Source organism: Desmodus rotundus, chromosome 13 (assembly GCF_022682495.2).
Source record: "Desmodus rotundus isolate HL8 chromosome 13, HLdesRot8A.1, whole genome shotgun sequence".
Taxonomy (NCBI): domain Eukaryota; kingdom Metazoa; phylum Chordata; class Mammalia; order Chiroptera; family Phyllostomidae; genus Desmodus; species Desmodus rotundus.
In genome coordinates, this window is record NC_071399.1 from 22,720,583 (window position 1) to 22,732,637 (window position 12,055).

Here is a 12,055-nt window from a genome sequence, read left to right on the forward strand (position 1 = left end):
TGCCATCTTTTATAGAGAAAGTTGCCCCCCCAGGTTCCCAGTTAGGTCCATTTTGTATAAATGAGGTATCCAAATTTGTATGGTTCTTTTCTTTAAAGTATATTTTATTGATTTTGCTATTATCGTTGTCCCAATTTTTCCCCCTCAGCCCCCCCTGCCTGGTACCTTCCTTCCTTCCAGCATTCCTCCCCCCTTACTTCATGTCCATGGGTCATGTGTATAAGTTCTTTGGCTTCTCCATTTCCTATACTGTTCTTAACATCCCCCTGTCTATTCTGTACCTACCAATTTATGCTTAATCCCTGTACTTTTTCTCCCATTCTGCGCCCCCACCGCTGATAACCCTCCAAATGATCTCCATATCTATGATTCTATTCCTGTTCTAGTTGTTTGCTTAGCTTGTCTTTGTTTTTTACATTCAGTTGTTAATAGTTGTGAGTTTGTTGTCATTTTAATGTTCGTAGTTTTGATCATCTTCTTTTTCTTAAATAAGGCCCTTTAACATTTCATAAAATAAGGGCTTGATGATGATGAATTCCTTTAGCTTTACCTTATCTTGGAAGCACTGTATCTGCCCTTCAATTCTAAATGATAACTTTGCCGGATAGAGTAATCTTGGTTGTAGGGACTTGCTTTTCATCGCTTTGAGTACTTCTTGGCAGTCCCTTCTTGCCTGCAAAGTTTCTTTTGAGAAATCAGCTGGCAGTCTTATATGAGAACTCCTTCGTAGGTAACTCTCTACTTTTCTCTTCCGACTTTTAAGATTCTCTTTATCTTTAACCTTTGGCGTTTTAATTATGATGTGTCTTGGTGTGGTCCTCTCTGGGTCCAACTTGTTTGCGACTCTCTGTGCTTCCTGGACTTGTATGTATTTCCTTCGCCAAATTAAGGAAGTTTTCTCTTTTTTTTTTCCAAATAAATTTTCAATTTCTTGCTCTTCATCTTCTCCTTCTGGCATCCCTGTGATTTGTATGTGGCCACTTTTGGAGATGTCCCAGAATCATCTTACTCTCATTTTTTTGAATTCTTATTTCTTCATTTTGTTCTGGTTGACTGTTTATTTCTTCCTTATGTTCCAAGCATTGATTTGAATTCTGGCTTCCTTTCCTTCACTGTTGGTTCCCTGTGGATTTTTCTTTATTTCACTTAGTGTAGCCTTCACTTCTTCCCTTATGCTTTTACCATACTCAGTGAGTTCTCTGAGCATTCTTATCTCCAGAGTTTGAACTTTGCATCTGATAGGTTGGCTATCTCCTCGTCATTTAGTTCTTTCATTTGGGCCATATTTCTTTGTCTCCTCAATTTGGCAGCCTCCCTGCGTTTGTTTCTGTGTATTAGGTAGAGCGCTTTGACTCCATGTCTTGGCACACCTGCTGTGTGGTATGAGGTGGAGCCTTAGGTAATCACCAGTGGGGGGTAACCCACTTCACCGCTTTGTGGCTCTGTGTGGGGGGGAGGAGTTGGAGAGGGGGCAGTGCTGCTGCCTGGCTGCTGGAGGCTTGAGGCACTTGGCCCATTTCCAGTCACTTCACCCACTTTCTGTATGCGACTGGCGCCCCTCTAGGTGTTGCCCTGGTGGTGGTTCCCAGAGAGGGTGGGTTCGCATATGGTCTCAGTCAGTGTGGGCCTTTTAAATGGACTCTCCTTGGAGACTGGGAGTTTCCTCCGCCGCCCTAACCCCCATGATTTCACAGCCAGAAGTTATGAAGCTTTATTTTTCCTCCACTGAAACCCTGGGCTGTTCAGTCTGGCGTGGGGCCGGGATTGCTTGCTCCCCAGGTGTCACTCCCAGTTTTTATCCACCAGAGGTAAATGTGGGACTACTTGCTCTGCTGGTCGCCGTCACCACTGATACTTTGCTGCCACCCCACCGCCACGTCTCTTCTCTGCCTTAGCCCTTTCTCCGCTCCCCCTTACCCCTTACCTGTCTGGACGAATATGTCTTCTTTGAATCCTTGGTTGTTGGATTTCCATACAGTTTGATTTTCTGGCAGTTCTGGGTGTTTTTTGTTTTGAGGTTAGTTGTGATCTTTCTTACGGTTGTTCAAGAAGGCGAAGCATGTCTACCTACGCCTCCATCTCGACTGGACTATATGGTTCTAATCGATACAAATCATGCAGCCCCAGTTCCTCAGCATTATGTATCCTGATCAGTTGTTATAGAACAATTCTGGATGGTTGGTTTGACAAATGAGGATATAAATGTGTAGTTCCGATTGGATAAGGAAAGTCTCAGTCCTTTGGTCCAAAGACAAAACCAGAAACTCTCTTATAATAGTTGACTCAGACAGATAAAATGATCAGGGCATAATGCAGGAAGCCAGGAACTCAGACTGAGGTTCTTCCTGTCAGTAGATGGCTGCTAGACTGTTATTATTTATAAAATTTGGGCTCTTTGTTGACCATTGGGGAACTTAGCAGATAAATTTCTTCTTGGAGTTCACATCAAATGAATCTTTTTTCATGGGGTCCACATTCCTACCTTTGGGGTGGGTCATGGACCTTTTGGAGAGTCTGATGAAAAGTGTGGACTCATTTTCCAGGCAAAGTATGTGTGTGTGTGTACACACCATGATTTTGTCTGTAATTTCAGGGCTCATCGAAGCCCAACTGGTTCAGAGACCTCGACTTAGAGCCCCTCCAATCATTCTGTGTAGGTGGCTGCTGCTTCTCTTCCTCTGCTCTTGATGCCACCTTGTAGGGCAGTGTTTGCCAGGGCCCTGGGGAAGAGCGGCACCAGGGCCCCTAGACCTCGTTCTGCTGCTGCTGCTGTGCTAGAGGGGCCCCAGCTCTACTTCCGGCCAAGGACAAGCGGGGTGGGGCTGGCTAGCAGAGCCTTGCCTCTGATGAGCTGGCTGCTCCTGTGGTCTGCATTTGATCTGATAAGAACACGTTTCTGAGAGTCTGTGTCACCGTGGAGCAGCCTCATCTGCGTCACTCTCTGGGTGACCTGCGCTCATTCCCCCCTCACATCCCGACCCCCTCTCACTGCTTGCATAACCCAGGATCTACCAGGCAACCACAATTGTGCAGGCACGTGATTGAGGCCACCTTGTGGCGTGCAGATGGTTGCACTTGACTGCCTTTACCTAGTCCGTCTGTCAGCCACACTTCTTAGGGCTGTTGGCTCCTTCACTTTGTCTAAGGGAGGCTGCACAGCCTGGCTTGATCACCAAGATATGGTGGGGCTGTGGGGAGAGGCATTATACTTCCTGGAAGCCAAGGACTCTGGTTCCACAATCACCAGAATGTCAGAAGAGGACCAGAGCTAACTGTTCATAGTAAGAATCCCACCTTGGCCCCGCTTTCTGAGGGAAGAGCGCAGGTAGATATAATCTCATTTGCCTCTTTTTGCCATTCTTTGACCATGAGAATTTCACTCTGGCCTTGCTAATCAGGAAGCTGATCAGAGACATTGAGGGTCTTAACACTGGCTTAACAGCCCATCAGGGCAGAACTAGCACTGATGTCTAGTTAATTCAGCAAGGAACTGCTTTGCCAAATAATCCTTCTGTAGTAAGCCATGAGGCAAATTGTAGATGTGATAATCACGCATACCCCCACCTGAGAACTGGAGAACATACAAAAACAAATGAAAACCAGGCGGTCTCTTCGAAAGGGTCAGTTCCCACAGGGAGCTCATGGGCAGTGTTCTTGCAATACAGGTGGGTAATAAGTTGTGGTCCAAGCGGGCTGTTTGTCATTCAACCAGGATAAAAAGTGTCCCGCAGTGGTGGTCTTTCTAGTCAACGATAAACGTCAGTTTCTGGGGGCGAGAGTCTCCTAACAAGCCAGAGAGGGTCTCAAGCGCTTTGGGGTCTGGAAGGCTTTTCATTGCCCTTCCAAAGCTGAAAGTAGAAAGGATACCATGAGATAGGTGGGTTCTTCGGGTTGGGATGGCCAAGGCAGTTCTCTGATGGTCAGGGTTATACAGGAGCCAAGGGCAGGACACACAGGCGTTCATGGGCACGAGGACCCACAGGAACACAGATGCTGCGAGAAATCGAGTCACTGACGGAGCAGAACATCAGACACAAGCAGGATAAAGGCACACTCTGTGGCTCAGAGTGAATTCTGGGGTCTAACACTCAGGAAAACGAGGTAGCCCGGAGGCTGGGACGGTGGTGCCGTGGAGCTCCGGTGCGAGGGCCCTGGGAGTGGTGAAGACATGCCTGAATTTGAGTAGCTGGTGTCTGAACTCAGGATATGTGGGTTCACCTTTGCTTAGCTCTTCACGTATTTCAGGACTGTTTGAGGACTGTCGTAGGCCCTTCGGCCTCCACCTCTCATCATGGTAAACATATCAAAACATACCTGCATTTCTCATGAAGTGTAATTGTTTGGCTGTAAAGTATTTGAAAAGATTTTATTTATTTCACTTTTGGAATGATTTGGCTATGAGTAACTCATTTAATTTTTGATTGGCTCTAATTTCTTGGCAATCATCTCGCACACCCAAGTATTTTGTGAACTGAGAAAATCAAAGCTACGAAGTTTTTTGAATGTAATGACATTTTTAAGAATGTGTAAGTGGAACATTAATGAAGTTGACTTAATGTGGCATGTTGTATGCGTTTGATTAAATACTTGTCATTGAGGTTGAGATGATGTTATATAGACATTTAATCGAATATGTGTGTTGGGTATACAATATTCCTTTTCTGTGTTGGAGGCCAGGCATTTTTTTCAGGTCTCACCCTTTTTCTAGGCCCTGAGAAGCTCACAAGGCTCTCAGCATTTTGCTCATAGTGCCAAGCGTTGCACTGTGGGTGCTAAATAATGTGGGGTGGGGTTTTAAAGGACGTGAAGTATCAAAAGCAATAGTCTCTCCTTTACTGAGCATCTTCTGTATGACAGGATAGGTAAGTGCCTCACCTGCAGTATCACGTATAGTCCTCACAATAGCCCTATGAGAACATGATATTATTATACCTATTTGACGGAACAGGAAATGGGGGTCACACAGCTGGGGTGCCTCGGATTTCAGCCCTGGTCCTCTGGCACCAGAGCTCAGGCTGTACAGCCTGCCCTCCCTTTGATAGGCTGCTACCTCAGTTCTTGTGTTGAGTGTTTGGGGCAGGCTTCATTTTGGTTGTGAAGGAATCTAGGCAGGTCTGTAGAAAGAACTTAGAGCCAAGAGTGGGGATTCAGACAGACTGGTGGGTGAGTCACGATCAGACCCTTAGCAACTGCGAGCCAAGAAGGGACCTTAATTTTGACTCAAGATTTTTCTTTAGCTTCTGGTTTCATGTCTTCAGTTAAAACAAGAACCACTGCTGGGGCCCCTCTGTGAGAAGAAAGAGAATGTCCTTGGGTGGAAGGGGACTGAAGGAATGGTGTCCACAGGAGTATTAATGGCAGTGTCGGAATAGCTCCTGGGGGAAGGTGGCTGGCCCCTAGGGAACCATTGGTGGAGGTCAGCTCCAGGAAGGTCCAGCCTCCATCAAGGGTAGTCCCCTAATCTCTGTGGGCGTTTGATGGAATATGAGTTGCTTTCCTTTATTCATTCATTGTATTAGAACCTCAGAGAGGTGGGCTCGCAAGCACGTGCCCGGGAATGTACGTGCCAGGGGAAGGATTGAAAAAGCAAGATGAAATCAAACAAAGAAAGTATAGAAATATTTCTACTTTCTTATGCCCTTTCCTTCAATACGTAGTTATGCCCTGTGATTCCATTGGCTCTTCTTGGAGCGTGTGAAAAGTGCGTGTTTTCGTGGTTAAGCAGTTAGGGTAGATGTGTAGGCAATCTGTCAGTGTGTCCAAATGCAGTGGTGCCATGCTGCCTCATCTTCTGTGAGCTGCCGTTGAAATCTGTGCATTTGTAGCAGTACCACCTTCCATGTGGAGAACAGTTTAGGGAGGTGTAGCAATACCACCTTCCATGTGGAGAACAGTTTAGGGAGGCGGCTTGGTGGTTGAGAGAGGAGTAGAATCTTGCTGGTGTGAGTGGGGCCTGTACAGGTTTTGTGGTCCAAAGAGAATTTTGTCAAGACTCAGTGGCTTTTGAAACTGTTTTCGCAAAGATGAAGATTAACACAGACATCAAGATAGAGGTTATCTCTGCAGGATGGGGATGGGACCCTGTCAGGGAGGGACACCCAAGGGACTTCTGGGAAAAATGGCTGATAATGACCTATTTCATCACCTGGATGGTGAGTACAGGGTTTCCACTTAGTTATTATTATTTTTAAAGTGTTCACGTATTTATATATGCTTCTTTCTGTAAGAAATATTTCACACACAAAAATGGAAAAAATTGCTTTTTAACAGTGTTAGAAACATGGCTATGTTTCTTTTATTGTTTTGTTTTGTTTTTTATTTGATTTAGGTGAGCATAGCTACCCCAAAGCAGAAGCCAAAGACTCCGTTTTGCTTTGGTAAGTACTGAGCTAGAGGATGGGTTTTCTGAACACTCCTACAGCAACTTCCTCTTTGGCCCGGAGACAGTCTGCTGATCACATGTGACTTAAACCCTGTGTGTATGAGTGACTCCGGTCACAGCCATGTTCCTGGCTCTCCAGTGGTACTACTTTCCTTGGTCTCACCCCTAAGGTTATTAATAACCCAAGACAGAGGTCCAATGGTGTTGCAAGTTTTCCTGACTCCACAGGGTAGGGTGCAAAGTATCTACTAGAAGTTTCTAGGAACTCTGAATTCAGGGCTCTCTAGTGGCGTGCTCAGGTGAGGCGGAGACTTGGGAAAGTTGGGAGGATAATAGAAAAGAAGGGATATTCTGTTTAGTGTCTCAGTATTGCCAAAGGAGTGACAGTGTTGGGGGGTGACACAGGAAGCAGAGCCACCTGTGGATGCCTCAAGTCATTGACTCATCAGTGTATATTTAGCTCCCACTATGTTGTCAGTACCGTACTAAGCACTACAAGCAAACGATAATAGTTTCTGTTGTATATGTAGGGTGATTCTGAATGTAAGCTCATGAAGGCAAGGGTATGCCTGTATCCTTAGCATGTAGCATGGTTCTGTCACATAGTAGGTGCTCAATAAGTACTTGTTCACTGAATGAATGAGGTGATGAATTCCATGTCCCGTGATTCTCACCTCTTAAATAGTGCAGGCTTTTTTATGCCAGGAGAATCAAATGGACCCTTGAGTCATCCTCTCTCCCAACTTCAGGTTGGGTCAAGCTTCTTTGGCACTCTCATTCTTCCATCATTTTTTATTTTTTAGATTTTATTTATTTATCTTTAGAGAGAAGGGAAAGGAGGGAGAGAGAGAGGGAGAGAAACATTGATATGCAAGAGGTACATTGATTGGTTGTCTCTTGTACACCCCCAACTGGTTGGAGACCTGACCCACAAACCAGGCATGTGCCCTGACAGGAAATCAAACTGGTGGCCTTTTGGTTCACAGGCCGGCACTCAGTCCACTGAGCCAGGACTCCATTTTTATTATTTTTTCTTAAAATTATTTTTTTGTTGTTCAATTACAGTTGCCTGCATTTTCTCCCCACTCCTCCCCTCATCCATTATTTTTTTTAATGACACCGCTGAGCTCAAAAATGATGCTGTCAGGTTTTGTGGTCAGCAGATCTATTTTTTAAAAAAATTATGAACCCAGAAATAAATTATTGACCTATTGGAGTGCTCAGAGGAAAGACCAGGTTGAAAATGAGGTCAAGGTCACAGATTTGATCATTTGATTAAGGAAAGCTTTGTTCCATTTTTTAACCACAGGCAATATTCCTAACCCAGGCCAGTTGTGCCCGTGGAAACAAGGCACTCTGGGGCCAAAATTGTATATGTGTCATTATGAGTGTAAATTTGTCAGCACCTCTAGAAAGCAGCTCAAGTGCATGTCTTCTTGGTCATGAGGCAGACTAGCAGCCTCATTACTCGCGGCACAACAGCATGATAAGGTGGTTGTTAATGTCAGGTGTCATTCTTGTGGCCAATGGAATAACCCACATTTTTAAAGAGAGAGCATGGTAGCCTGCTGCTTCCCCAGTACTCACGCAGGTGACTTTGCACAGTGGGAAAAGTCTCCCTCTGTCTGGCGGGGATCCTGCTCCTTCAAGCACTTCAGTTTTGTGAAGTCTCTGTGCGGCATGTGTTCTGACCTGGATTTTCCTCCCTTCTTCTCCATGACGTCTGCAGTCATCAATGCCCTCTCTCAGCGGTATTTTCTTCAAGCCAATGACCAGAACGATCTGAAGGACTGGGTTGAAGCCCTGAATCAAGCCAGCAAGATCACTGTACGTATGATTTCTTCTCCTCTCTGGAGGGGTCCGCGTCTCTTCCCGCCATGTGGTCTGTTGGGGTGGGGAAGGATTCCAATGGCGGCAGGGGCTTTTCCAGAAGCTTGTTCCAGACCCAGTTCCCCTACCTCTTCTTACACCCTGGCAGACTACAAGTTGAACAGAGAGTTTGAATCCAGTTCAATGGGAAGTTTGAGGAGTGCCTGCTTTGTGCTTCCTGGGAGGGCTCCTGGTCAGTTGTGTTTTGGGTAATGCTGAATCAGAAGGCAGTAGGATTGGAAAATGCATTGCTGACTATGGGAAGTTAAGGAAAAAGCATATGAGGAGGGAAGTCAGAATTTGTCCTGGCTTGAAGGAATACTCTTATCACTCGAAGACTGGCCGGGGGGGTCAATGCAGGCCATCCACCAACCTGTCCTGCAAAGATGTTCTATTTAAAAGCATCACTGATCCCTGGCCAGTGTGGCTCATTTAGTTGGGCGTTGTCCTGCAGACAGGAAGGTTGCCAGTTTGACATGCCTGGGTTGTGGGTGCAGTCCCCAGTTGGGGTGTGTGTGAGGCAACCAGTCATTGTTTCTCTCTCACATTGATGTTTCTCTCCCTCTCTTTAAATAAAACACAAATGTTTTATTTAAAAGCATCGTGTAACTAGTTCCCTTACTGGTCACAGGTACTCTCATTCTCCTTGACTTAATTGATGAAGCACATCTTTCTTCTTCCTTAGAAATACAGAAAAAAGAAAGGGAGAAGGGTAGGAAGATGGAGAGGGAAACTCTATGTTTTGGGAAACACTAGACCTTTAAGCAATAATCTAGATGGACTTGTGGCATTGTAAACATGGATTGTATGCTGAAGAGTTTGATTTTCTGTATCATACAGTCAGAAGTTTTTGCATCTAGTGACTTCCAGCAGTAACCATTGTGTGCTAGGACAGATCATTCTCCAGAGGCATCAGGATTTCTGTGAAAAAAGTAATAGAAGAAATCTATACCTATCCAGCACCTGGGATGCTGGACCCACATAGAGTACAACTCAGTCACTGAAGTAGTTTTGCTTGTTAGCTTGTTTTTCTGACAAACTTTGTTAAACCCATGAAAAGAGAGCAAAAAGCAGGGGATTGCTGCTAATCCATGTGTATGCTCACCCATATGCTGGTGGACTTGGCTTTAGAGTGCTGATTTTAGTAAAGGCTTTCTCTGTTCGTGTTGAGGTCTTCACGCTTTGCATCTTTCACAATTTGGGGAGTTTCTTTCAATGTCTAATACTTTATCCTCATTCAGCATTTTCTTCTGGATTTCCTCCTTTCTTCCTGCCTGATGAACTGGGCTACACAGCATGTAAAGCAGTGGAGAACCTCTTTCCCTTTCTTTCATTCTCATAGAGTTGCTCTAATCAGCTAGTTCTGCTCTTTTCTGACCCCGTGGAGGGGAAGTTATAGGCTACGGGAGTGGGAGGAGCATGTAGGTGTCCAGAGGCTGGAAGTCTAAAGGCGTGGCAGGATGTCAAAGCCTTCTTCAGGGTCTCCACAACCTCCAGGACCCCCCTCGCTCTCCTTGTTCCGTTAATACATCACTTTAGTCCTCTTGCCAAAGATCTTGTGGGATAGAAGGAAGAGGAGGGGTACTCTCCATCCTTCTGATGTTTTTGTGTCCCTGAAGGATTTACTCTTTTCTTCACTTCTGCATCATCTTACACTGTCTGTCCTTCCTTAGGGAGGCTAGGATGAGGGGTAGATGTGGGGCTGGGACACCAACTGGATAACATCCATATTCATTGTAAGGCACCTCATGTGCAAAGTGAAGCATCAGGCACTCAGCAGGATGCGGAGATGAAAGAGGGAACAGATAGCGTATTGAGCTAAACCTTCACATGTGCCATCCGTTCACCCCCCACATCACTGCTGTGAGGCGGGTGGTTTTATTCTCATTTTTGTGAGGAGGAGAAGGGAAGTCAGAGTCTTGCCCAAGGTCTAGAGGTTTGTAAGTGGTAAAGCTGGGATTCAAACCCCAGGACCCTCTGGCTCCCAAGACCTAAGAATTTATAAAAATACTGAAAATGAACAACAGTGTTCAAATATGTTAGATCACACATCACTTTTACATACATGGTTTCATTTTTGCCTTGTAAAAACCTTAGGTAGGAAGGTATCCCCATTTGTCAATGAGGAGATGCAAAGGCCTGGAGATCAGAGTGGCCTGCCCACGGCTACGGAGCCAGGGGAGATCCAGTTTTTCTGCCCACAGATCTTCGCTCATCTTGTGCTGAGGTCACGGAGTCCTTATGCCTGAAGAAAACGATCAACGTGTGGTATTTAAAGAATCAGGCTCTCTCAGAATATTAGTATTTCTATATTTTTTTCTAGGGCTACTGTAACAAACTGGGTGTCTTAAAACGACAGACATTTATTCTCTCACATTTCTGGAGGCCAGAAGTCTGAAAACAGGGCGTTAGCGGTGCTGCGTTCCCTCTGGAGGCTCTAGGGGAGAATGCTTGCCTCTTCCAGCTTCGGGTGGCTCCCGGCAGCCCTTGGTGTTCCTGGCCTACAGCTGCATCATTCTGTTTCTGCCTCCATCCTTGGATGGCCTGACTGTCTGTGTGACCTCCCCTGTTCTTACAGTCGTAGAACTTCGGGCCCACCCTCAACCAGTATGACCTCATCTTAATTTAATTCCATGTGCCAAGACTGTGCTTCCAAACCAGGTCACAATCTGAGGTTATGGGGTAACATTATTCAACTCAGTACATTTCTCCAAAGGGTTGAAAACTGAGCTGTCTGTACAAGTGAAGCACAGCCCCCCACCCCCCATGCCCTGTGTAAGATGCTCCATCACAGCCAGCTAGCCAAGCCTGGTGAGGAGAAAGTCCTTGCAACTTTCATTTCACTTTGCGAATGGGACCCACGTGGATCTCCAGCACTGGAGAACACTCCACAGGTGGATGGAAGAGGGCACACCTTTGATTAGGCCTCTGGGATGATAAGGACAAACCAAAAGGATGACCTTGTTTTTAAGCTTGGAGCATAGACTTTGTTGAGTTGGTCCTTCATAGGCTGATTCAAATTCTTCAGACGTGTAGTGGTTTTGGAAAGGCTCTGGGAGGCTGGTCAGAAGCAGCCCACGCTGCGGGGCATGACCAGTGACCACCAGCCGCTCTCTGGGTGAAGGACATGATTCAGAGAGTAGGTGACACATAGCCAAGCTTCTGTGAAGGTTTTTTTCTGGCCACTGCGAACTCAAAGGCTTTGTCCGTATTTCTTTGCTGGCTTTTAGGAATTCGCTTGGGTCATTTGGGGAGAACTTCTGCTGTTCCATGGTGGTGATGTCACCGCACACCTCAGCAATCACCAGCATTCCTAAAGGATTTTATCTCACAATAGCAATAGCAAAACTCAGAGAAAGTTAGAATGGGGGCAGGTAGGTAGATAGGTAGGTGTAATTGGCACTGGTGAGTCAGGCAGTCCTTGGGCAAATTACTTCATTTTAATGAGTTTTTGTTTACCTCATCTATAAAATGGAGAAAATAATACCTACTTGATAAGATCCCTGGAGATTGCGGATAATGGAGTGAAGAGTTTAGCTCATTGCTTGGCATCGAATGCAGGTCCAAAGGCATGGGAACTGCTGTTCTCTCTCCACAGCCAGAAGGAGAAGACAGGGTGGGTGTCTGGCCCAGTCTCGAGAGGTGGTGGGCAGAGGTCACCTTGCCTGTGTGCACTGAGTTTGCAGGCCAGAAAGAGGGGTCTCATCTTTCTGGGGCCCCAGCGTACTCATGGGGTCTTGCCCCTTTGAGTGTCCTTGGTCCCCCTGAGCTGTGAGTTCTAGAAGGGTCTACATTCGTACGTCC

At 45.9% G+C, this 12,055-nt stretch overlaps 1 protein-coding gene across 4 annotated transcripts in view; it reads left to right on the top strand.

Moving 5' to 3' along the window:
* The window catches only part of PLEKHA2 (pleckstrin homology domain containing A2), a 70,243-nt gene that overhangs the window by 39,598 nt on the left and 18,590 nt on the right, over positions 1 to 12,055 (top strand). For all 4 annotated transcript variants that reach the window (XM_045197140.2, XM_071220202.1, XM_053916493.2 and 1 more), the window contains 2 exons: positions 6,329 to 6,377; positions 8,112 to 8,209. In XM_045197140.2, the coding sequence (XP_045053075.2) occupies positions 6,329 to 6,377; positions 8,112 to 8,209 (147 nt within the window). The remainder of the gene's footprint in view (positions 1 to 6,328; positions 6,378 to 8,111; positions 8,210 to 12,055) is intronic.